The 26083-nt window shown below is 36.6% G+C and overlaps 1 protein-coding gene across 9 annotated transcripts in view; it reads right to left on the bottom strand.

The window, feature by feature from the left end:
- Positions 1-25054, bottom strand: part of LOC105439020 (small G protein signaling modulator 3 homolog) — a 69557-nt gene extending 44503 nt beyond the window's left edge. For 3 of the 9 annotated variants that reach the window (XM_030984096.1, XM_030984097.1, XM_030984091.1), the window contains exons 1-9: positions 12562-12725; positions 10690-10841; positions 9045-9111; positions 5815-5945; positions 4998-5135; positions 4034-4090; positions 2909-3043; positions 2386-2502; positions 1351-1429 (exon numbers count right to left, since the gene is read on the bottom strand). In XM_030984096.1, coding sequence (XP_030839956.1) covers positions 1351-1429; positions 2386-2502; positions 2909-3043; positions 4034-4090; positions 4998-5135; positions 5815-5945; positions 9045-9111; positions 10690-10841; positions 12562-12646 — 961 coding nt within the window. In that variant the 5' untranslated portion in view covers positions 12647-12725. Of the gene's footprint in view, positions 1-1350; positions 1430-2385; positions 2503-2908; positions 3044-4033; positions 4091-4997; positions 5136-5814; positions 5946-9044; positions 9112-10689; positions 10842-12561; positions 12726-24890 lie in introns of those variants that run through there. The other 6 variants (XM_030984094.1, XM_030984098.1, XM_030984093.1 and 3 more) reach the window with 5 other exon arrangements.
- Between the last annotated feature and the right edge of the window lie 1029 nt (positions 25055-26083).

Below are 26083 nucleotides of genomic sequence, written 5' to 3'. Positions count from 1 at the left end.
TCACCAATCTCTTTCTCTCACTTTTTATTTCTCTAGTGCCAGTGATATTGCAATTCATTTTCTTTATTTATTTCCGACGGCTTAAGTTTTATCATGAAAGCCGGTAAAATCAGCGATATTTAATCGTTTTCGCTTCTATCTCTATCACTTTTTGTTTCTCTAGCGCAAGTGATATTTGAATTAATTTCTTTCTTTCCGTCGGCTTAATTTTTGTCACAAAGCCGGTAATATCAGTGACAACTAATTGTCTCCGTAGGGGCAACAAAGTCTTGCCGATAATTATTGTTTTTAGATCTCCGGACGGAGGGGCAACTAAACGTTGCAGATAATTTTTGTTTTTAGATCTTCGGAGGGGCAACAAAACCTTGCCGATAATTATTGTTTTTAGACCTTCGTAGGAGCAACAAAGTCTTGCCGATAATTATTGTTTTTAGATCTCCGTAGGAGCACCTAAGTCTTGCCGATTATTATTGTTTTTAGATCTCCGTAGGAGCAACAAAACCTTGCCGACAATTATTGTTTTTAGATCTTCTTAGGGGCAACAAAACCTTGCCGATAATTATAGTTTTCAGATCTCCGTAGGGGCCACAAAGTCTTGCCGATAATTATTGTTTTTAGATCTTCTTAGGGGCAACAAAACCTTGCCGATAATTATTGTTTTTAGATATCCGTAGGGGCAACAAAACCTTGCTGATAATTATTGTTTTTAGATCTCCGTAGGGGCAACAAAGCCTTGCCGATAATTATTGTTTTTAGATCACCGTAGGGGCAACAAAGTATTGCCGATAATTATCGTTTTTAGATCTCCGTATGGGGCAACAAAACCTTGCTGATAATTATTGTTTTTAGAAGTAGAAAATTAAAAAATAGCAGGCATGCATGATCAAGATAATCTTCAAAAAGGGAAAACAATCAACGTATTAATGAGAAAAACAATATTGAAACGGGAGAGATATTTTTAAAACACCCCCGCTTTTTACCGCCGTTTTGAACGGAATCGAGCGCTTTTGTAATACTGCCGTACAGAATATCGCGCCTCTTTTCTGCCGTAGAGGACAGTATGCGCATTCAGTGATAACGCATAACAAGAGCGCGCACTCGCGCTCATAGTCGCGCATTTTGAGCGCGATCAATTGCGTGCGATCAGTGTGACGTTGATCGCAGGCGGAACTGTACTATGGGGTATTTCTTGATAGGCCTACAGGTTTGCTGTGTGCAGACATGTACACACATTACCGGTATCTTCACCAAGTCAGGTGTCCATGAATTATGGCCTTCTGCACATGGAAACTGAAGACCCACTCCCTTTAATTGAATTAATAAATAAACATTTGATGATGTCCAACTCACCTATATCATGGCTCTTAAGTAGCTGATCAAGCTCTGGAAGATAGCTGACCATCAGTTGTCTTAATACTCTCTGGTCAGCCTAAAGACACAAACATAAAATCATATAATCATCAAGTATCATCAAACAATCAAGACAGTCATTGCAGAACATGCCATTTGTAGTTTCTCTGGTATTCTTCCATTTGCTTTGGGACTGATCTGCATGATAACAGCCTTTATATTTGGATTTGAATTCAAACAGCTAGCTTGAAAACTCACAATAAGGACTGAATGCATAGAATGCAAACATGACGCTGTTCTATTACTTTTAAGAAGCAAAATAGCATCTTTAACAGTGAGACATATTTCCATACATGGATTTGGATTTGTAATAGAACTGGAGGCTTGTTTAAATATGTGGTAAATTGATACAGTTCACCACAGCAAAACTTTGCTTTCTATTTGTATGCATATAAATGAACGGCAAGTGGGGTTGTAGTGAGGGAAAAAGTTATCTGTGCATAACGAAGGCTCAAAGGAGTACCGACTCATTTGCGCGTTATGAGCTACAGAAAAGTGAGACACACTACACTTATGCCACTATTTTACTGTTGCTTCTTTTTTAAAAGACGGTTTATCATGGGCATATGGGAATGACGCTCTGTACTTGCCTGAACTCCAAGTAGTGTGTGTGAAAAGTTTGATGGAGGAACGAGATCTTCTACGACCGAACACACGATTCAGAAAGCATTTAAAATACACAATGATACCTCAGTCACACTGAACCGACTCCAAACAAAACAACTGACTCTAGGACATTCAGAGCAATATAATCTTTTACTTGGTCTGTTGTCACTCTGGGACCCATTTCACAAAGCCTTTTTTCAATGACAAAAGGAGAAAGTCAGTGACAAATCTGCTGATAACCAATCAGAAGCAAGTATTTCAGTAGCTTATAACAACAACTGTCATTTGTCACTGATGACAAGTTTTGTGAAACACTCTGCTGTCTGTCTCTCTGGTGTGACTTGGGTATTTCTAGTGCCATTGACTTACCTGTACACCTAGGAGCGTGTGTGAGAAGTATGACGGAGGAACAAGATCTTCAACGACTGAACACATGATCCAGAATGCATCTTCCTCATCCATGAACAGAAGCAATGAAGAGACAATCTGTAGGACAAAAGACGGTCAATCAAACAGAGACGTTGCACATGAATACAAACAGAAAGAATATTAATAATCCTGTTTGATTCAGTATATAATTAATTGTTCTATTTCATTTGTATATGTTCTATCTCACTTCAGCTGTTCTTTTGTGTGTAATGCAAATGTTATACTTGCAAAAGTGCACCATGAACATTTGGCGTCTTACAAATCTCATGTAGTATTATCATACATAAATAAAATTTCAACAATTCTATGGTGGACATAATAATGAAAACAGGTGGTGGAAGAATGCTGTCTAAGAGGGTGTCAAACAACATCATTAAAAAGGTGGCAAGTTGTCAGTGGCCCAAAACGGGGTATGTTAATGAGACTTAGCAATTTTTCATAGTCTTTTCTTTCCTCCACTTACCACGCCTGTTCCTTGACAGTAGCCTATATCAGGATAGAGCCATGAGATGCCTCTCAAGACTCTTCGTAACCTCGGGACGCCGGTGCTCTTCTGGTTTGAGAAACACGCATTGGTGGGCATGGTACGTAGAAGGTCCTGTTCAAAGATTCATTTTATGAAAGTATCAGGAGATGATTTCCCGCATTGCTCATGAAAATTTATGACAGCTAATACATTGAACTGAAATAAGGTGTTTGATGGCGATAGATTTTTTCACATTGAAAATTCAAAATACTTCCTGGCAGTTTCAAATCTACATGAAGATTTAATATCCTTGATGAACTGAACTGATGATTTGGAATATGAAAAAGAGGAATATTTGCTTGAAAATAATGATATTTCCTCGTATTGTTCTGCCCCATAAAAGCATGGAAATATTGCCCTTTCACTTTTCTGATTCCTTCTTCTTCAATACAATCAATTCATATTTTTCATCACCTAACATCATAGCGTATAAAGATCAAATATCATAAAACCATAAAATAAAAATTAATTCAAATACATCTTTGGATGAGAGTAGACTTTGAGAAGGTATGGACACTATTAGCATTGTGTGTGAATACAATAGGAAAAGAAGTCGTGGAGTATATATCTGCTATTCAACCGACCACTGTGTATCTACATCCTGTTTAAGCTCCTCTAAACTGTTGGGAGCGTCAAAAATTTGATGGCAAACTTTCACCTTAATCATTTAATGATGTGAAAGAGGATGTCATAGTAACACACACATCTGCAAGGATTTTTAAATAAATGTGCTTGGAAGAAGAATATTGATGAAAGAATACAAGACAAGTATCTGGACTTTCTGCCTATAACAGACAACTTAAATGTTGTATTCTTTTATCAAATATTGGCCTTAAAATGTATATATTTTGAAAATCCTTGCAGAAGTTTGTTTTGAATGACCTACTTGTTCAAATCTTTATACAATGTAAGTGAAATTTTGTCATCAAATATTTGAGACTCCCAACATTTTAGAGGGGCTTTAAAGTAGGAGGAATGAAGGTAATATTTTTTAGTATACATGCTGCTTCATAAGGGTAGAAAGACTAGATGTATGTCTGTGTTGACATAACATATTCTCACCTTTTCTATTTGCTTGGCTGCCATGGACTGGTCACTGGAACTTGCTTTGATGATCTCCTATGATATACAAATCAAAGATAGATACATATAAATATCTGTATGAACTAAAAACATGGGTAGAGCTCATGTGTAGGTAAAAAGGTATGTGTAGGTAAAAAGGTGTATGTAGATCATGAAGCACATGACAATGTACAAGGAGAGACAAGTAGATGTATTTTAAAAAGGTAATATAGGAAGGAAAAGATAAATGAATTGATATCGGGGGGGGGGGGGGGGGGCATTCCGAATCTAGTATGTTGCTGTGAGGGTTTAACAACATTCTAAGAAAAATCATTTCATTAAGACATATGTAAATGGATAACTGTAATAATATAAAGAAATTGTATACCGACAAATGGAGATAAGAAAATTACATATAAAACACAGTAAAGTTCCACAAGTGTCCATTTGTTCACTCACATCAAGACTCGCTTAATATAGCCATGATTTCATACTTAATAATTACAACAATAATAATATTCTGGATTCATATAGTGATGAATACATTTAATTGTCTGTAAGCAATGTACAGTACAGACATACTTGAGTAGAAAGCGTGGACTCTCGTAAGCCAGGTGATTTTTGGAGATCTACTTGAAATATTGTAAGTATCCTTCATTCTTACAGGTACCACTTATTCCCACTGCATACAGTATGTACAACATTAATTCTGCTATCATTAGACTGACTGTACACTGTAATTGTCTCCTCTCACGTCATGAATAAATTACACATATTCAAATCAGTTGCTTCGACCCGGAAGGTGTGAACTTTGGTATGTAAACACAATAATGACTTATCACCCTTGTACGCACAAGACTCATGAGCATTCGTCACTCTCAGAAATCCAATCTGTTAAATCATCAATAATTCATAAGCTCTGTTGCTTTCACCGATCAACATCCTGGGAGCCAGCCTTACTTACCTTGTATGACATTTCGCTGCTACTCTTCTTCTCCTGCGCACCGCAGAGTCTCATCCACAGCTGGTGCCTCATGCTGTGTGGAATGCCCTCTCGGACCAGCGAACGTAACTTTTCCGTCTGGGGTAACCGGCTGTCCATCTAGATGATGTAAAGATAGAATTTGGGATGTAACTTCTGAAATTTATTTTGCTTCATGAAGTGCAAACAACTAGAATTTAATTTACTTCGAATTCAGATGTCAATCACGATCTCATTCCCATATCCTGACCCTTTTTTAAATATTATTCTCACTATTAAAGTATGAGTTTTCCATTGCGCCACGTATTATATTTGTAACAGTATTCAATTCCTAATTCTTGAAGGTGCATTCCTAATTTTGTACATAGGGTCTGAAATTTGTAATAATAAGCCAGTTCATAGTTGCAGTCTGAGCATGAGCAGATAAAGGTCATTGCAGACCAAATTGTGAAATACACGAAGACAAAATACCGAATGCGTGCTCATGAAAGTTACGTAACCATTATTCATTTACGCACAAGCAATGCACTCCATGATACACAGGTGGAAGTATTCTTTGAAAAGGGGAAACAAAGGCTATTTATGTAGTACCTCCATCGCTGTAGGAGTGATTATTTCAAAATGTACAAAGTGGGACCTCTTCATGTTTTGAAGATCTGTGGATATTCTGGGTCACTTTGGACATGTGCTCACCGTAAACTGGTGTATTATAAATTTGTTGTAATAGTTGGCAGCTATGCAAACATACTGTTAACCCCGTAAAATCTTAGAAACCCGAGATGGAAGTAGATTATATTACCGATTCCCATGTGAGATCTCCGACCTCTTTATTGTGAGCGAACTCGAAGTATGCTGTCCATTTCAATCTCTGCTGGGGGTCCTCTATGAACGGTTCACTCAGGAGCTTACTGGAGTTGGGCTCGGCTGCATCTGTATTTAGAATTAAAATCAATAAAAAATCAAGATCATTTCACTTTGAGTTTGAATGGATTTAATGTGATATCACTAAGGTTCAGCTGCATCTGTATTCAGAAATAAAATCCATCAAAATCAGTTCACTTTGAATGAATTTAATGTGATATTATAGTTAGGTTGAGCCTCATGTGTATTTAGAATTTAGATGAGTCAAAATCGGTTCACTTTGAATGAATTTAATGTGATATAATTGGAAAGCATAGGATACTCTTTATTTTGGTTCAGTTCGGTTTGATTTGATTCAATTGTATTCAGTTTGGTACTGTTCAATTCAGTTCATTTCAAGTCAGTTCAGTTCAGTTCAGATTAGATCAGTTTAATTCAATTCAGTTCAGATTAGATCAGTTTGATGCAGTTCAGATTAGATCAGTTTAGCTCAGTTCAGATTAGATCATTTTTATTCACTTCAGTTCAGTTCTATTTAGTTTGGTTTACTTTGGTTCACTTTTATCAATTTAAGTTCAATTCAGTTTGGTTAAATCAAATTAAATACAGATTGGTTCAGTTTCATTCAATTTCAGGTCATTTCAGTAGCTTTCAATTTTGTCCTGTTAATTTCTAATTCATCAATTCCATAAGATTGAACAGAAAGTTATTAGGAAACAAAAGTAATAATATCCAAAAAGGTAAGGAGTCAAAAGAAAGCTTGGCATTACAAAAATTGACTCAAAAGAAGAAGAGAAGACAATTTATCATGAACAAGGATATGAAATAAATACCGGTAAGGCACACATCTCGTTTAAAAATTTAAAAAATGATATGTGCTTTCTTGAAAATGCTCCAATGTAACGTTTGTTCAATTTTGAATATTGCTAAAGGCACTGCATTGTTAGAAATATATTTTAAACAGCCTTCAGACTGATCCATGTTGCATATACACATGTATTAACTGTACATTTGAATGCATGATCTTAAATGTCAACTCCATCTGGCCGTCATAAGCCTGAGCTCCTTATTTACAAGATTTCTTCCAAAGGCATAATGAGACATAGAAGGTCAACGGTTTTGCAAAGCTTCCTAATGAGCAGGGAGAATGCTTAAAGACCCTATCCGATGAAAATACAACTTGATATAAATGGAAATGGAAAACTGAATGAATGTAGAATAAAAAATATAGAGGAATAAAAAGTATTTAACCTTTCATTATTGCACAAAAGCAAGTTAAAACCTCATTCTCCTTATTACGAGTTAAAGTAACGACATAACATGTGGACCTGACTGGTTCACCTACATGTACATGTTTATAGCTGAGGCGATGAGCCACGCTTAATTAATGGAAAGTCATTGTGAATATGGGTACTCCACATAAGAAGATGTCAACTTTCAATTTTTTCAGCATTAGATTTTGAATTTTCAGAGAGCTGATACTCCTCTGACAGACACTAAAATGGCATATAATTGATATTATTGTAATCTTATGGCTTATAAGCTTTCCGTTGATATATAATTCATCCATTTCATTTTTTCAGTTCGTATATGGTCTTTAAGAAATGCATTGTCAAAGAGAATCTCTCATGAAATAAATATCTGAAGGCGTGCACGCGACACCACAAAGGGAGAGATCCGTCTTATATAAGGGCAAACAACCACATAAAGGAAAGGTCAAAATACACCTACGACAGTTATGTTGATGCCTAAATACATGAAGACTACATATCTATATTTACATGATCATTACAGTAAATCAGTATTCAATATGCCTATATTGACATTTGGAGACATACGTGTACAAAATGCTGTACTGTATTGCCCACAAATTCATTATTTCTGTAAGTGCCTATTCAAGAAAAAGATTGCAAGTTTCTTGCACCACATTGACTTGATGTTGTGTTTCTCCTCATAATGTACAATGGGCTTCCACAATCAAGGAGTTTCATCATAGCAGTGACTACAGTATATCAGAAAGGTGAGACAGTGCCTGTTAAAGATCAAAGCCCCTCTAAAGTGTTGAGAGCCACAAATTCGCCCCAACTTTGATGACAAAATTTCACTCAAATTTTATCATAATGTAAAAGAGAATTTCAGACACTTCTGCAAATATTCCCCTCTCCCCCCCAAAAAATGTTTTTAAAGACATAATATTGATAAAAGAATGCATAATTTGGGTTTTTCTGTTGTACGCCAGGAAACTTAAATTTTGTATTCTTCCATTAATATTCAACTTCAAACACTTTTGTTTTGACAATCCTTGCAGAAATGTGTCATTAAAAAAAAAAAATTCACATTATGATACAATTTAAGGGAAATTTTGCCATTAAACACCATTAACACCTTTAATATTCACTCTTCAATAAGCGATACTGGGCCATAATTGGTGGCAGATGCTTGCCCAGTGTCATCTTCATGCTCTAGTGCATGTACTGAATATCATCATTCACAACAGTGTACTAGCCAACATAGAAGTGGAACCTTGGCAGTGCAGATTATGAAAATCAGTGTAATTTGCATAGTACATACTTGAGTATACATGTAGAATCTGTGATTAAAATTAAAATCACAGCTGTCTGTTTGTGTAAAGTTGGAAGTAAGCAATCTGTTTTTTTTTTTTATCTGTTTTTATTTACAGTAGTTTTTAATCTTAAATTTTAGAAATTATTTTATGGTATAGATTAATTGTTTATCAAACAAAAATTAATTTATTTGAGGTGTTTGTATAAAGAAATATTCTCTTTATCAAAATCTAAATTAAAAAAAGACATGAAAAAAAAATGTCTTTATTAATATTAGTAATAATAAAAATTGGTAGCAGGGAGCCTGGTACTTATTTCAATATAATTTGAAGAGAGAATGTAAAAATACAATACAATGTCTTTTCAGACGAAAATACACTGAAGCAGGTTGGTAGCATTTAGTTTATAAGTTCCACTTACACAGTTCATGACAAAAAGCCTAAAATAGAGTCCCACAATAATATGCATGCATTGGTACATATGGCACAATACCAAACTGATTGCAATCTGTAATATCCAACATGAACTCAAGGTTGAATAAATAAGCCACCTTTTATTGAATCTATTGTGTGATGCAGTTGAAATAGAAATAACACCCACTTACCTTCCACTTCCACTCTGAATCCAAACTCGTCATATCGAAAATCTCCTACAGCACCGGCATCTTCAGTCTGTTAAGTATAGCACAGAGAGAGAGAGAGAGAGAGAGAGAGAGAGAGAGAAAGAGAGAGAGAGAGAGGGGGAGAGACAGAGAGGAAGAGAAAAGGTGATAGATCGAGATAGATGACAAACAAGATGATGAGTGAATGAAAATCAAGAGGATGAAAGACAAAAAGAATGAGAGAAGAGAGAGGTTGACAGAAAGAGAAAAGAGACAATGAGATAGAGGGGGAGAGAGAAGGAAAGAGGGGGATAAAGGGGGAGAAAGAGGGGGAGAGAGGGGTGGAGGGGAGAGAGAGGGAGGGGAGAGGGGGAGAAAAAAGACACATGTTGATTGGCAGGGAAAGAGAGAGAGAGACAGATAGTGTATTTGTATAGAAATAAAAGGAACATAATAGAGGGAGAAAATTAATATTCAATTTATTATCTTGCACGTAGACTGGAGTAACAACAAACATGACATTTTGTGACAATGAGATATTGCCATCCATTCAACCCTAACAATTACTGCAATCTACTTCTTTCATCTATAACAGAACGTGTGTCGTCATATATAGACATACATGTACGTAAATGTACAGTATGTATACAATTTGCTTTCTCCCCATATTTTGGAAGAGGGAAAACAACAAGTTCTTATACTACACGAATATTATACACAAATGAATTATGTCATGAACATTTCTTTATTCTCCTATCCTCTGCCTTTATGGGTGGTTCTCTCAGAAGTCAATCCAACTGCTTTATAATACAAGACATTCAAATGTATGCCTCAACAATATCTATATTTCATGCACTGCAGTTCTGTTTAACAAAATACAATCTGACCATTTTAGAATTTTCCTGAATAATGTTTTATGGCATTTCATGGCACTGGCCAATGTTGACATTTCATTGCACAAGGGGCATTCTTCGTTTGGTGTCAAATATTCATAATATGTTAAATAAAACAACATTATGCATGTACTTTTTTGATAGGGTACATTTGTGATCTTGAGCTATTCTTGTTTGGAATAAACTTTAGCATTAAAAAAAAAAGTTTCCTTCATGCATTCCATTGTCATAAACTGCTGCATGTACAGTATGCCTTTGATTTTAAAGGTAAAGACCAGTTATGGTCATGCTATTGCATTGTGAAAGAAACGCTGTGGAATCGATCAGAAAAGGTTGATCATCTAGCATATAAGTATTGGTGTGTACTGCAAGGTTCTGGAATCATCAAAATGATAAGAAATTTGGCCCAGTCTTGGTAAAGTTACAAGCACTGTACACAGAATGATGTATATGGGACTACGCACACGTGCGTGACACGTGTGTTTATCTCTCACGTGCCAATAGATTTATAAACTAATTTACCAAATACATGTATATCAATTAGTAGGCAGTTTCCCGGCAAAATCGTTATCATGTATTAGTCAAAACATATTCTTTCACATAATTGGTAATAAGAGCTTCCATTTCATTTTTTGAAATTGGGGCGTTTCCAATACTGGTCTTTACCTTTTATCAAACACAAATATTTTTTAAATAAAAATTTCAGCATTCATGTTTCACAGCTGGAGGATGATTAACTGTGAGAATGCACTTACCTGTGCTAATTTGGCAAGAATATCCTGTGGCCACATGCTGGGTATGAGGGCTGAGAAAGGGCCGCCAGGGGCAGGGGTGTACCCCCCTGAACCCCTCCTGTGTTTGCTCAGCTTGCTACACATCTCATCCTCATCTTCTGATAGGGTCTCAGCTGTATGGTGAACAGTAGCAGAGAGAGAGGGAGGGAGAGAGAGAGAGAGAGAGAGAGGGGGAGAGAGGGGGAGAGAGGGAGGAAGAGAGAGAGAGAGGGAGAGGGGAGAGAGAGAGAGAGGGAGAGAGGGTGAGGGAAAGGGAGAAGAGAGAGGGGGAGGGGAAGAGACAAAGAGAAAGAGATAGAGAGAGACAGAAAGAGAGGTGAGAGATCGGGAGGGAAAGAGAGGGGGAGGGGAAGAGACAAAGAGAAAGAGAAAGACAGAGAAAGAGAAAGACAGAGACAGAAAGACAGAAAGAGAGGCGAGAGAGGGGGAGGGAAAGAGAGGGGGAGGGAAAGAGAAGCGAGAGAGGGGGAGGGAAAGAGGAGAGAGAAAGAGATAGAGAGAGACAGAAAGAGAGGCGAGAGAGTGGGAGGGAAAGAGAGAAGAGAGAGGGTGAGGGGAAGAGACAAAGACAAAGAGAAAGAGATAGAGAGACAGAAAGAGAAGCGAGAGAGTGGGAGGGAAAGAGAGAAGAGAGAGGGGAGGGGAAGAGACAAAGAGAGAGAGAAAGAGATAGAGAGACAGAAAGAAAAGCGAGAGAGTGGGAGGGAAAGAGAGAAGAGAGAGGGGAGGGGAAGAGACAAAGAGAGAGAGAAAGGTATACAGAGAGACAGTAAGAGACATAGAGGGTCAGAGGTAAGTAGTTCAAGTTGAAGAGATTCAGGAATGACAGTACAGACATGATTTATAAAGGGTAAAGGAAGAAAAAGAAAAACAAGGAAATAAAAAGAACAATTCTGGTTAATATTGTGCATACCGGTAGATAAATAGAAGTATCCTTCACAAAAATACATGAACATACAAAGAAAATGAACATGATAAATACCTGTATGATAGTTTAAACCAACGGCACTTACGCTTAACACGACGCACATAACGATCATTGCTAGTCCATGAAGAATTCTCTTCCAATTTACTGTTCGCAATTAATCCTTTATATAAAGTCAATCCCTTTGACATATTGGTAGGTAAAATGAAGTCCCCACCATTGATTAACCATTCTTTAACACGGGATCCAGCAATTATTCTCCACTATTCTTAGATGCACATGTACAATGTATATACAATAATACATATATTGTACAAGTTTATAAGCAGATGTTTATATTACGCTGCTACATGGAGCATACATATCCATATATATGCAGACATTTTCAATATATATGTGGATAAAAGACAGACTTACAGGCGTGCTGGTAATTGTTTCTGCGACATATTTGGCTCCACTGAAAATCACAGATTTCAATAAATTTCACACACCACTGCCCATGCAGGAAAACACGATACAACTATTATGAATTAGCTCAACAATATCAATAATTTTTAAACAACCTGTAATCACTCCAGCAAAGCATAGGGAGTCAATGCTAATGCCTATTGACCTCTAGCAATGAACTACTGTACATGTTAATAGGCAGCATTTTCACCATGAATAGTCAATAAACATGTACTTATAATACACAAATGCACACAATCATGCCGATGTGGCTGATCGGCAAGTTTGACAGTATAGACTGATAGTGAAATCAGTTGATTTTTGTACAGTGGTGTTTGAAATATTGAGAATCAATAGCACAGCTTTTAATACACAGCCAGGATAGTAATGCAGCTATGTGTGCCTGTAATAACTACCAAAATAGGAAAACAGTTAAAATCTGAGATTTTCTCTGAGAATACCTCGTTTCCAGCATCCTCCCCCTCCTCCTCCTCCTTCGTCAGAAGCACATCTCTTTTTCTTCTCTACTGCTACACCTGGAGTCATTGCTACAGAACACTACTGGTCTAGCTGGTATCACTGATATAAAGCTAGATCCTGTGCTAAACAGTACATTGATCATGTATGCAAGCATCCCACAAGAGCATCATGCACTGTTTCACATACCCTGTATACAGGTATGTAAAACCTGACCACTGCACCTATTGTATTCTGGGACCAGTTTCACAAAACTTGTCATCCGTGACAAATGACAGTTTTTTTTATAAGCTACTGAAATATTTGCTTGGTTGATTGGGTATCAGCATATTTGTCACTGATTTTTGTCATTTGTCATTAAAAAAAGGCTTTGTGAAACAGGTCCCTGGTTGACAATACCTTGATGTTCAACGTTAATATAAGGATGTTAATGAGAGAAATATCTTGCATACAGATGTACACATGTATGTCTATTGCACCTGGCATTCCATACCTTTTGCTTTCCATTGTCAATATTCAGAATGCCATTTTCTGAAAGTATTGGAATGTGGGTGATGTTTACCATGGTACACTGTGTTCTGAATGAATTACCACATACACACAGATCTTATGGCGGTGATTTGTCAGAAAATCAGGACGAAAAGAACGCTTTACTTATATATTCAAATTTATGGATGTTTCTTTCCTGGGGACCTAGCCGACAATGTACCAGTATTCATGAATGCATGGAATACAGTCTGCAACATTATTTATTGTACGTGGGGGGTAGCCTTGGGCATGCTATCAGATTGTCAAGAACAACCTTTGTTTACAAAGTTTGCATAAAATTTGAATACATGTTAGTAAACTGGTCAATAGCCATGTTCAGACAGGGGGGGGGGGGCTTGCTAGTCGGTGTAAGTTAATCCATGCAGCAGTAATTAACTTTTACACCATTAGTTGTCCACACCCTCTTACTCGGACCAACTTGCCATGATTAAGTTAACACAACCTCCCACCGACCAGCGTAACTTCCGGAAGCGGTAGCGCCCGCACTAGTCAACCTCAACCCACCTTCTGGATCACCTCAACCCACCTTCTGGATCTAAACTGTGCGAATTCTAATTTTCCTTTTCGATTGTACAAACAAACAACCCTCGTGAAAGGTCACAGATACTTCTGAGAGCCAAGTGAGATCATCCACACAGTTAAATCCAGGAATGAATCGGTCGGGGTAAAGGTAGGCGTAGCTAACACAACCATAGTTCAGACGGTCATTACTCCGACCGTTACACCGACCTCACCATATTTACCCCGACTAGCTCTTAACACAACCTTTACCCCGACCAAAATTGCCATCGGCTGAACAAGACTTATTAGAGATACAAATCATTTCTTAAAGGTCGGTGACATCCAAATATAAGTTGATTCCTAGTGATGAGCTAACAAGAGACAGTGATATGTAGCTTCACCAGAGCTGACCACCCGTTTACAATAGGGACTTTTAGATTTGCGTGGACTGATACGTGTGACGTCCATTCAAGGCAGTGCATTAAAAGGACGTCGATCGTAACAAGCCACGTTGTCGTTCGGCAAATCTAAAAGTCCCTAATACCATACAATACCAACATAGGATTTGCTATGTCAGACGTGCTGTAGCATCACCAGGAAAAGAAAGGTAATGTGGAGGTACTGTATGAAAGAATGTGATTCTTTTGTGAGCATGAGTTGGGGGAAGTTACATACCACTGGCTCTTGCTAGCTCTCTAATAATTGACAGATGTCACAAGCTGAATGAGATCTGGATCTTTTTTTTAACGGTGCAGCTTAGCAGGTCTGAGAAAATTATTTAAAAAAACATTTAAAAATCTATGAAATATATTTAGATGTTTGACCAACAAAGTATGAGTTGTATGCAGCCCTGCATATCAACAGGAATCAACTTATTTTGGACGTCACCCGACCTTTAATGTTAAGTCTCAAATATACAAATCCTTATACACTCTTCAATGCAACTTTCTATTGAACAAATTGTCTTCTACACCCAATGATAGATGTTTTACACTCGTAATTGAATATAATGAGGTCAAATACGTGTTTCCGTTAGAAATACATGTATATGCATGTACCAGCAAGTCTCGGTACATGTATATCGGTCTGCAGTTGCAGCATAATCTGTACATTTTTGTAAGCTTCATTGAAGAATGTTCTAACATCCACACTGAAATGTGATGCTACCGAGTATGTCCCCCCTACCCTCTCAAATAAAAAAGAAGTCTTGTTAAAGATAAACTTTAGTACTGGTAATGCGATTGCATTGTGAAAGAAAAGGTGTGGAAAGGATCAGAAACAGTTGATCATGTAGCATGTAAGTATTGGTGTGCACTGCAAGGTTTTGGAGTCATCAAAATCATAATAAATTTGACCGAGTCTTGGTAAAGTAACAAGCACTCACATAGAAAGCTATATATGGGACAACACACATGGTGTCGGGGCTAGTACTACCTTGATTTCCTCGTCTTTCTATGCTCATTACTCAGCCAGTATACATTTTCTTCCAAAATTGTTTGGCACATGTCATTTATTTGTAATCTTGAACATTCAGTGTAAGTTTCGTTTGATTCTGTGAGAATTAATTTTTTTTTTTTTACCAGTACTGGAGTTTATCTTTAATGTTTGTATTCATAGAGTTAATGCACAATGTAGGGCTACATGTATTTATTAGCACAGAGTAGGACAGCCAGTATACAAAATGCAGAAACTAAATGCTGCTTTTGGCGTATAAATATATTTTTTTTACTAATAAATAATACTTCATGTACTCTCTTTGAACAGTACAATGTACAGTTGAAACCTTCATGAAAGTATAGAAATTTACTTGATAAGTCAAGTGAAATTTAAAAAAAAAGTATTAAAATTGCATTACCTTCAAACTGGTAGGGACGACAATATGCGAGCATCATTACCCACTGCACAGTTTCCATTATCAAGGCATTCCTCGCCAATATTGTGGATGAAATCAAAAGCCCCAAAACGCACAGAAACGGAATTTAACAACCAACCGAGTTAACTAGCCTTCAGAAGAAGAAGAAAAACCTCCCACAAACTTTTCACATTCTCTGATTCCCTTTTGCCCACTATTGTGGTTTTGTCTTTACGTCCATGCACTCTTTCACAAGGGTACTTCATATTGCCAATCCCATATTACTCCCACACTTACCACCTTCCAACAATGAAACCTCAACCTTTTCAATATTTAAAAAAAAATATGTTTCCAAACAAAAGACTTTGTTTGAACAATCACAGAAATAAGAACAGAAAAGGAAAATAAAAAGCGAAACAACCATTTGTAAGAAACTGGATTACATTCCATTATTTTTGCTTCAGTGGATTCTGTCGGCAAGTACAATATATGTACTTAAAGGAATTTTGAGTTTTGCTACTGATAGACAATAAAAATAAATTTACAGTGAATGTTTGTAACAATTACAAATACATGTATATTTCCCTGCCATACAATCTTGGTACATTATATAAAACTACTGAGGAACAAGTGTAAAAAGAAAGGAAACATACATGTACATGTAATTTACTCTGAGATAGTTCAGCCAAACATGAGCATAAGAAAAGGTCCCATACATGTACCGGTACATGTACATGTTTGTGCAAAAGTGACTTATGATTCACCTTAATGGCATTTCAAATTACATGTAAATTTCCCTTCAAATTATGTGATTTGTTTAAAATCTGCTATTCCAAAAAATCAAGATACTGCATGATTAACAGTCATAATCATTTTGAGCCCATTCTTTTTCAATTTGAATATATATGAAATTCAAGAGTACAGTGTACATGTACATGTATTTTACCTTTAAACCAATTCAAGCATTTGTGTTATTGCCAGGCCGTTACATCTGCATTCTATAACATATTAAGCTTGTTTACACAATACCATGCACCCTTGCACAACTACATGTATGTTGCCGATCCCACAAAGTCTTCCCCGCTTTCAGTGTCTTCAAACTTTGGGTTCTACAACTTCCCAATAGGCCTGTCCTCATCAGCTCGAGATTGCCAAATAACCCGCTTTTTTAACTATCCCGACCGCAATTTATCCAGCCAATTTGCGTCTTCATCAGCCGCAGTTGCAATTAGTGGGATATTTTGTCAAGATATCTTGGGCTAAAATATCCTGCTATTTGTCCGGTGCGTCTTCACCAGCCCCAAGACTGGCACTATGCGTGAATAATGAGCAAAATATCTTGAGCTGATGAAAACGTGATTTGTAACTTCAGGCTTATGTCCCAAATCAGAAATAGCGGGCTATTTGGCAATCTCGAGTTGATGAAGACATACCTAATGTTACACATTATCTCATTTTCAACAGAATTCGTCAATTGTAACCACACACAGGATTTCCCATTGAAAAATGGAGAGGTAAAATCTGAATGACCTAGATACATTGTGTAAGTATGCGTGTCTGAATTTTGTTCTCTTTCACTGATTTTATTATTCATGGCTGAATGCCGGAAAGAAACTAAATCAAATACAGTCCTTTTATTGCGTGAATACAGCATACTTTGTACTGAGGGGGGGGGGGGGGGGGGGCAGGCTATGCATCACTAATAGAGCCCCCCCCCCCCCCCATCCCCATCCCCTCCAATCCATTTTCCTACATGTATGAGTCCTCCCACTAAATATTTAGGTACATGTATGGATCACACTTTTATGATTATCCTACATGTGTAAAGTACACCTACAGAAAGATGTACGATTGGGCTAACAAATATGTACATGTATTTATAAAGCTCTTCAAAACACCCTCTCAACCACTTTTGTCACATTCTCAAATTATGTTGTTCTTTCTCCACCCCCTCCCCCTCTCTCTCTCTCTCTGTATGTCTGTCTCTCCCTCCCTCCCTTTCTCTCTCTCTCTCTCTCTCTCTCTCTGTATGTCTGTCTCTCCCCCCCCCCCCCCCCCTCTCTCTCTCTCTCTCTCTCTCTCTCTCTCTCTTTTCCTCCATTCTCCTCCCTCTAGCACATAATTAATTATACAGGTGTAACTTTTCAAAAATGAATTATTCCAAGTCGACCTCCTACAGTACTTCTGTATACTGTACATCATGTATCGACTACTATCCAAAAGCAACACAAGCATGATTGATATAAATGTGGATAAACTTTAGCTAAGTTTGCTAAATGCTACTCAATACATGTACATACTCTACATATAATGTGCAAGCATGTACATGTATATCTTGGTTCAAAATATTTAGTTACAGGGTACGTACATGTACATTGTAGGATTAACTCAAGAATAAAACACTGTCTCACCACTGTATGTTTTTCTGCTGTTCATATTTAAAGATGGATAAGAGTGCTGATAACTTGATAAGGAATTTTTCCCCATGTAATTGGATTTGATAGTGTTTCTGAGTAACAGAACAAACATTTATACATTAAAGGTATTCTAGACAAGAGTATAATTTGTTCAGTATTCTACATTTACATGGAGTAGAGTAGATTAAATATATTTCTTCAACATGACATGACCTTTATCAACCTATTATAATGTACCGGTAATCAGCATGCTGTAATATATAACAGTAATGCAACAGAATACAAGGAACATTACTATGATTACTTCAGTAAGAATAATTGGAAGAAAAAACCTGTTAAATGTACAATGTACAGATATACTTGTGGGTACATGTACAGATGTAAGCAAGAAATATCAAGCTTATCTGAAATTAAAACATCTAGATGTTAGAGTTTAGGAGGAGGAAAAAGACATTACAGTCATGCTTTTTGCACACTTAGACCCAATCCAATTATTTTTTGTTTAAAAAAAAAATATTTCAATATCTTAATTTGTCCAAACCAAATTGATTACCGGTAGTCCAGAATATGTACATGTATACAGGGAAATTTATCCATGTACAGTAGTAACCCATCGTCAGTAAAAAAAAATCCTTGACTCGTGTCGTACATCATTCCTCTCAAAACAGAAAAAATCACATGGCATTAGCATGCAGGCGACTTGAATGTACGTCAGTACTGCGTCACTAACGCTCTCTCTCTCCCTTTCTCCCCTCACTTAATAGCTTCCCAAAGGGTACATACAAGATGAAGCTGCCTACGCTCGATCCATAGTGCATTACCAAGTGTATCATACATGCAACTCCTCTATCACCTAGCATCCCTCAAAACCTTTCTCCATCTGTGCGGGATAAATTACTCCTACTTATAGCTGGTAGCAACTAGACTGGCTTCCATGGAAACTGGGTGATGTCATAATTTTTTAGAAAGGAGAGAGCGGTACACTTTTGGACAACAATGTATAATCTTTTAAGAATTTTCTGACATTTGTTTTTTATATTTTTGTGAATAATAGATTTTTGTTCTTCACAATATGCTTCATTTTGTATCTTCAATCTTGACTAAATCAAAACATACATGTACTACAGACATGATATGTACAGTACATGCCTGTACAGTTTTTATTAAGTAAAATATTCAAATTTAAGCAATCTAATGTGAGCTACAACTGTAGTCAAAGGATGCATTGAATCAACTGAGATTAGGCAAATGTGGCTAACAGGCGTCTGCATGAATTAACTACCATTATTTCGAATTAACTACCATTATTTCATTCTTTACTCAAGTTGTCCCTGAAGTACATGTATAATAATATCAAAATAAAATAAATGTACATAGCATACTTTTATGACATTTAAACAGGAATAGAATAAGGTTCATGGAGATACACACTGTACCATTATTTATTTACATGTACTGTACATGTACATATTAGTCATGAAAAGATAGGAAAATAACAAAGAAAAGTAGTAGCCTACATGTACATGTGATGTACATGTACATGTATGCTTTGACACTTCACAGATTCTGCATCCTCAACTGAATCAGACTTGTGTAGTGACTTGAGAAGAAGATGAACACTATCAATGATGTGCAGATTAAAATAAGGAGAAAAAGGTGAGTAAACAGCCGATGAAAAGAAGAGAAATAGGCGATTAAATTCTCCTTCTCAAGAGCAGGAGAAATTCTCATTCTATCGGTGTGACACCGATGAATTATGAAACGGCCAGTATGAAAGCGTTCGGGAGAAAAAGGCGATTAAAATGGTCAAAGGTCGCAGGATACGCGCGCTTTATCCTAACCAGCTGTATTTGTTGACTTATGGTTGAACATGCATACAGTGTACATGCTAGCTAGATGGAGCGCAGGCTTTATTATGCAATGATTCTTCACTTCCGGCAAGGGCTCGCCACAGCGAGTAAATTTCACCGGCAGTTAGAAAGCGACAGGGAGAAAACGGCGGTTTCACCTTTGTTTACATAAGGGAAATTCAATCAGTATTTTCATCGGTGTGACTCCGATAGAAGCCAGTTTGAAAGCAGTATTAATTGCAAGTGTATTATTTAAACTTGCAAAAAAAAATTCAGAAGTAAAATTTGAAGCTCAAAATTTGAATAGAGTATTATGGCCACTATTACCACATACAAACTACTAATAACATACATGTACACATTGAAGATATTGTGTTGGTGATTGATACACTTTAAGACGGAAACAAAGAATGGTTTACTTGGTTTTTTGTTTTCTTCCTCATTTCCTTAGCCAGCTTTAGATTGATTTTATGTCAGTCCTAAATACACTATGGCTGAGAAGTCATTGAAAACCCCCAAACATTATGATCAGAACATGACTGCCAAAAGCATTTTTTTTAATATGAATAGATTAATGTACATAAATGCAGCTAACTGTTTCAACTATAAAGCTTCATGTAAATAACACATATGGAGAAAATATCCTTAGTTCCAATACACATACTACTCACACTTGTTTACTGATAAGATCTACTCTGAATACAAACTAGATTCCTGAAGAGCTCTGCACACAATACACACAAAAGTCTGAAAGCAATTGAAAAACCAAGCTTATCCCCCTAAATTCAAAGAATTGATTCCATGGCTTTTAAGGATTACCACCCCTTTATTTTGTATTGTGCTAGATAAAATGAGAGTTTGGAAGGTTGGTCTAGAATTTGATTCACAGTACAACAATATTATCCTTGCTCATACTGTACGAATCAGCAAAGTATGTAGAATGTTAGCATCATGCACACATACATGTATTGTACAGTGTATTTTTTTTTTAAACAAGTGCATAAAACAAGCACCCTTCAACATGTCTTTCAAAATTACTCTATTAACTGTACAAGCTACATTGTAGATGCAGTCTGTATATAATTGCTCATGTAAATTTGCCTACAATTATCTGCATTATAAACTTCAACCTGCATGGGACTCAACGCCTAAAAAAATTGTCTATGTGCAATGGAATAACCCTAAATCTGAATGAAAATCTTCAAAACACAACTACATGTACATGTACATGTGCATGTCGGTGTGTACAACTGAGGCATATATATTACAGAATGTTTGTAATTAATTAATTGTAATGGAGTGTGCAATTCTGGTTGTTTGAGTATCTGTATTTGGGAGAGGGATAAGTACACAAATTGTGGAAAAGAAATCACTCAAATCCTTTTAAATTTTGACAGATTTGACCCGCCATATATATCAACACACAATCCTTCGGAATGCATGGATTATATACATTCCCTTACAAATTTTTGGCTCAAATAATAAAGGTCAAGTGTACCACAAACAAAATTTCTGTGATGCATGAATAAAGCAGTACAGTCAAACCAGTCTATGGCGACCACCCAAGGGAAACACAAAAAGTAGCCTTTGTAGACAGGTGGTCTTTGTAGACAGGTTCCTTTAGTACATGATTCAATGAGAAACCATTTTCAAGGGAAACAACAAATGTAGCCTTAATAGACAAGTGGTCTTTGAAGACAGGTGGTCACTAAAGCAGGTTTGACTGTACCTCTAAATGCAATACAAAAACTAACTATAATTTTTACTTCTCAACAAAAAGGATCCTTTTCAGACTTTCACATACACAAAATCAACATCCCATATATATATATATATATATCTGAAATGTAAGATGTAAACCTTGGAAATGGAATGTGAAGACAGTACTTAGAAGAGGGTATATTGACAAGAACAGAAAGATACATGATATGGAAAAGTGTGGTGTGGAACTGTTTGATAGAAAGAACTCTAGGGAGCTCATTGAAAGGTTGGGTCTGGAAGAAACTGTGGTAGAAGTGGTAAAGAGAAGTGGATTGAGATTGATGGGTCATGGGTTGAGAAGGAAAGATGATGAATCTGTGAAACGAGCGTGGGATCTGGAAGTTTATGCCATACTGTACATTCAAGAGGAAAAGGGAGACAAAAGATTTCAAGGAAAGATATGGCGAAGAAAGAAGGTTGGTCTAATTATGATCGAAACAAGAAAAGATGGAGGGAGGGATTATCATCATTGCGTTAAAGGTAATACAAAGTTTTGGGAAATTTTGAAAATTGGGTGGATAGTGAATCTTTACAATTTTGTTATATTTGGATGCCCCTGTGGATGTTTCATAAGCACAACAAAAATTAGCCCCTAAAACACTTCTGTTTTTGAGAAAAATTGAATATAAAAATTTACCGGTGCTCCCAGTAAATGTTGATAAATTTCAAATAGCGCCTATGGCCGGACAATGGTAGCTGCAACCATGAAAATCTCAGAATATGTAGTTGTGATATATAATTTCCAAACGGGAATAGCTAATTGGTCGATTTTAGTCAAGAAACATTGTTTCATAGCTAAATTAATATTTGACCTTGAGAGGGAGCTATACAACATAAAGAGTTTATTATTTATAATTTCATAACTTTAGACTCGATTTCAACCGCGACAACGATCAATGAATATTGTAGGAACGCATATGCTTCCGAAATTGTTAATTTGAACCAAATTCATGACCCCATACCAAAACTTTGTAATACCTTTAAAGTCACTTTACCCCTCACAAGAGAAAAAATGCTGACTTTAATAAAGGATGATGATGATGATGATGATTATATCATACATACAGTAAATAGAAGAAACAGGAATGTGACTTCTTTAATTTTCTAGATTTTGAGATTGTTTGCAGGGTCTCTTGTTTGTTTCTGTCTGTTACAAACTCACTGGTCCTTGGCAACCAAAATACGTTAGTAGCCAAGTTAATCAAAACTGCTGATAAAAGCTCACTAGAACATTTCTTTAAACAACATTTCTGATATACTGAATTCAAAGCTATATTTATAAAGTTTTAAAACTCCTGATCAGAGTTGTGTTTATCAGATTGTAGGTAATCAAAATAAAACAGTGCAATCTGCACGATCTAGATTTTATAACATACCAGGTATATTAATCTGGCAACAGCAACTCTCCCTGAAGAAAAAAAATCACCAATTTTTTTGAATATTTCATATTCTACCCCTTCAAATTTGTTTGAATATCATGGGCCAATTATGTTAAAATCTAGGATTTTGCCCCATCAACTGAATGATTCTTGTCCTAATGGCATGCTATTTCTACTACTGGTAGTTAGGCCAATCTCTGTAATCATTACCCACCCCCCCCCCCCCAAACTATTGTAAATATGTTTTCGTGTACAGTGTATATGAGATGAGAGCAATTTAATTTTCCATTGTTTTTATGTTGAAGACATGAACAAAAGTTAAATGAATTTCTGATCTTTAATTTAAAGTTGAATAACTTGACACGACAGAATACAACATTTCCATAATTATGAAATTTGTTAATTATTCATCTCTATTACAAACATTAGGTATGTCTTTTGTTCTACTTTCTTCTTCTCTTACAGTTGGCAATGTGTACATGTACTTGAAATTTAAAAAAAGGTGATTTTAACCTTTTTTTTAAATCAAGGGTCAAATTTTGTAATCATTAGTTAATACAAAAATAAAAAAATATTGTGCATCACATTTTCAATTCTAAAAGATCTGTCTTGTCTTTCTGTTCATGCCCATAATCAAAGGTATGATACATGTACATTAGTCTAATTACTTTAGTGTGAGTATCACTTAATTCTTGAAACAAAATAGACCTTTCATGAAAAATATGTTAAAATGTGTAGCAAAAAGCAAGAAAAGCATTTCAGACCAAAATTTATATTTTATGGTCTTTATTTTTACACTTGAATGATAGGTCAAGTTTATTGGAGAAAAGACGATGTTTGATGATATAATCAATATAACAATATACTAATTACAACCAAACAAAGTAACAACCCTATTTGTTAATTGTTACTGAATAAAAAGCACTTTGATATAAAATATAAAATTCAAAGTATGATCGACCATGCCCATGCCATGGACTACCTATCCCAAATTATAAATTATAGTCACTTCAACAAAGGACTCGAATATACAATTAAATATGGTATCATTATCAGTGTTGCTGGAGCCTGGTACTGACTCCCAGCTAGGTTGTGGTGGCACCCCCCCCCCCTCCCCCCCCCCCCCCCCCCCCCCGGGGGGTATACTCACATATTAGGACATACAGGGGTGTGCTGCTCTAATGGATCACTTTTTCACAAAAAATTCCCTAAACATGGGTCCCACTTTTAACAGAAATCCATTAAAAATGGGTCAATTTTTTCAAAATTTGCCAACATATCGTGTGTTTGCCACACTAAGAAAACACCCAAAAATGTGAAAATGTGTCCTTTTAGGGAAAAATATCTCCTAATAATGGGTAGTGGTTTCAAGGCTTGAGCGGCACACCCCCGTCCAAACCATACATCTTGACAAAATGTCTCAACAGTTCTGCAATTGTAAGTGCATAGACTAAATTGAATGGAGGTTGAACTTGAAGCCCATAAAGACAGTTGATTCAATTTTCGAATACTCACCTCAAGTAGATCTAGATCAATTTCACATCTTTCTGAGATATGTTTACATGTATTGACTATTGTCAATAATCATGATTCATCTGTGTCCATCATTCCATGTTCATATTCATATCATACTCATACTAGTCACACAACTTCCTCTTGCAGCTTTGTAATTGTATTTCAAGATATTGTACAACATGCATTGAATTCATAGACCTACTCTGCACTTGCACATCACATAAACAACAGACTGACTTATTAAAGATATTACATGAATCGACCTTATGAACCTAGTCAATTTTCATACTCAGTCAATACATTTTTAAAGACCGACATCACACTAACGCCGTCACCACACGCACACCGTCACCGCCGCCATACCACTCGTTAACGCCACCGCAGGCCGCTTACCCGTATTTCGCCGGTGCATATTTTCATGTGATTACAAACGGCGTAAGGTGGTTTGACGGATAAAGCATGAATTATACAGACAGTCATAACACTTACCAGACACATGGCCGACTGAGTAACCTTCTGTAGAATGATTACTGAAAACTGATCGAAGGTCCATATCCAATGTTTACTCTAAATGAGATAATATTTAGAGTGTGTTTATAATACCTCAACCATTATCAGGCAGGCCAGCTGTTCGTGTTTTTCCAGCTCGCACGTATGCGGGCGCGCGTACGTTGTAATGCACGTTAGTTGTTTACTGTTTACTCTGTGATATAAGCGCTATGAAATCTAAATTACTTCTAGTAGATTATGTACAGAAAACTGAGATTTACTAGCGCAGATGGCGGTAATGTAGCTATCTTCTTGAGATAGCATCCCTTTTTTCCGCGATGGCACTGTGCTCGTTATTCAAAAAGTGGGAAAAGGCATGAGCTACATGTGCCGCTATCAAGGGAGACTGGCCGAGGGTGTTTGGGGCATCCGGGGATATCTTGTTGAAAAGATGATAGGCTTTTGGTTGTTACCCGGCATTATAAGATATGAATGATAATAATAGTCACATTATTTTGTATAGCGCTTAATACTACAGCGCTTCTCTGACAAGTACAACCAAGGCGTAGCTCCGCGGCGGGGGGGGGGGGGGGGGGGGGGGAGGGCTTCCGGGCTCCCAAATTTTCAAGCCCCCCCCCCCCCCCCCGGTAGCCTACACCCCAGGCCTACTAATACAGAATGTATAATTATAGTGCGCCAAATCATTTTGTAACAGATTCTACGCTGCATAAATTCGTGCCTACCGTGCAACTGAAGAGGGCAAGGTTACTTACTGTCTGTCATTTATTTGACCCCTTTGCAATTTTTCATCAATGATGGAAGCCATTGAAAGTAAAAAATCAATTTGATCTTTAAAGTCTCATAAGTTCAGCAAAAATTATATTGGCGATATATTTCATGGACAGGTAAAATACAATCATAAAGTCGGGTAGCAGCTATATCAAACATAATTTTTGATGTTGTAAATTCATAATAAAATCTCAAGATATGCTCAAACATGATAATGAATATCGCCTCCGTTCGTGGGTGGGTTTGGACCCGCCTCGAAATACTACTTAAAGACCAACAATTTAAGACAAAAATGTAGTAGATAATTCGTGTCTCGCCAGTCCTGATTTTACTTAAAACAGAGCATAAAAGTCGTCTGAGATCAATAGAGGTATACCCTGTCAGAATGAATGGAGCTCTATGCC

This window comes from Strongylocentrotus purpuratus, unplaced genomic scaffold, assembly GCF_000002235.5.
Source record: "Strongylocentrotus purpuratus isolate Spur 01 unplaced genomic scaffold, Spur_5.0 spur5_scaffold_14, whole genome shotgun sequence".
Lineage (NCBI taxonomy): Eukaryota > Metazoa > Echinodermata > Echinoidea > Camarodonta > Strongylocentrotidae > Strongylocentrotus > Strongylocentrotus purpuratus.
Note: the sequence above shows the minus strand (reverse complement) of the source record. Positions and strands in the feature narration are given on the sequence as shown.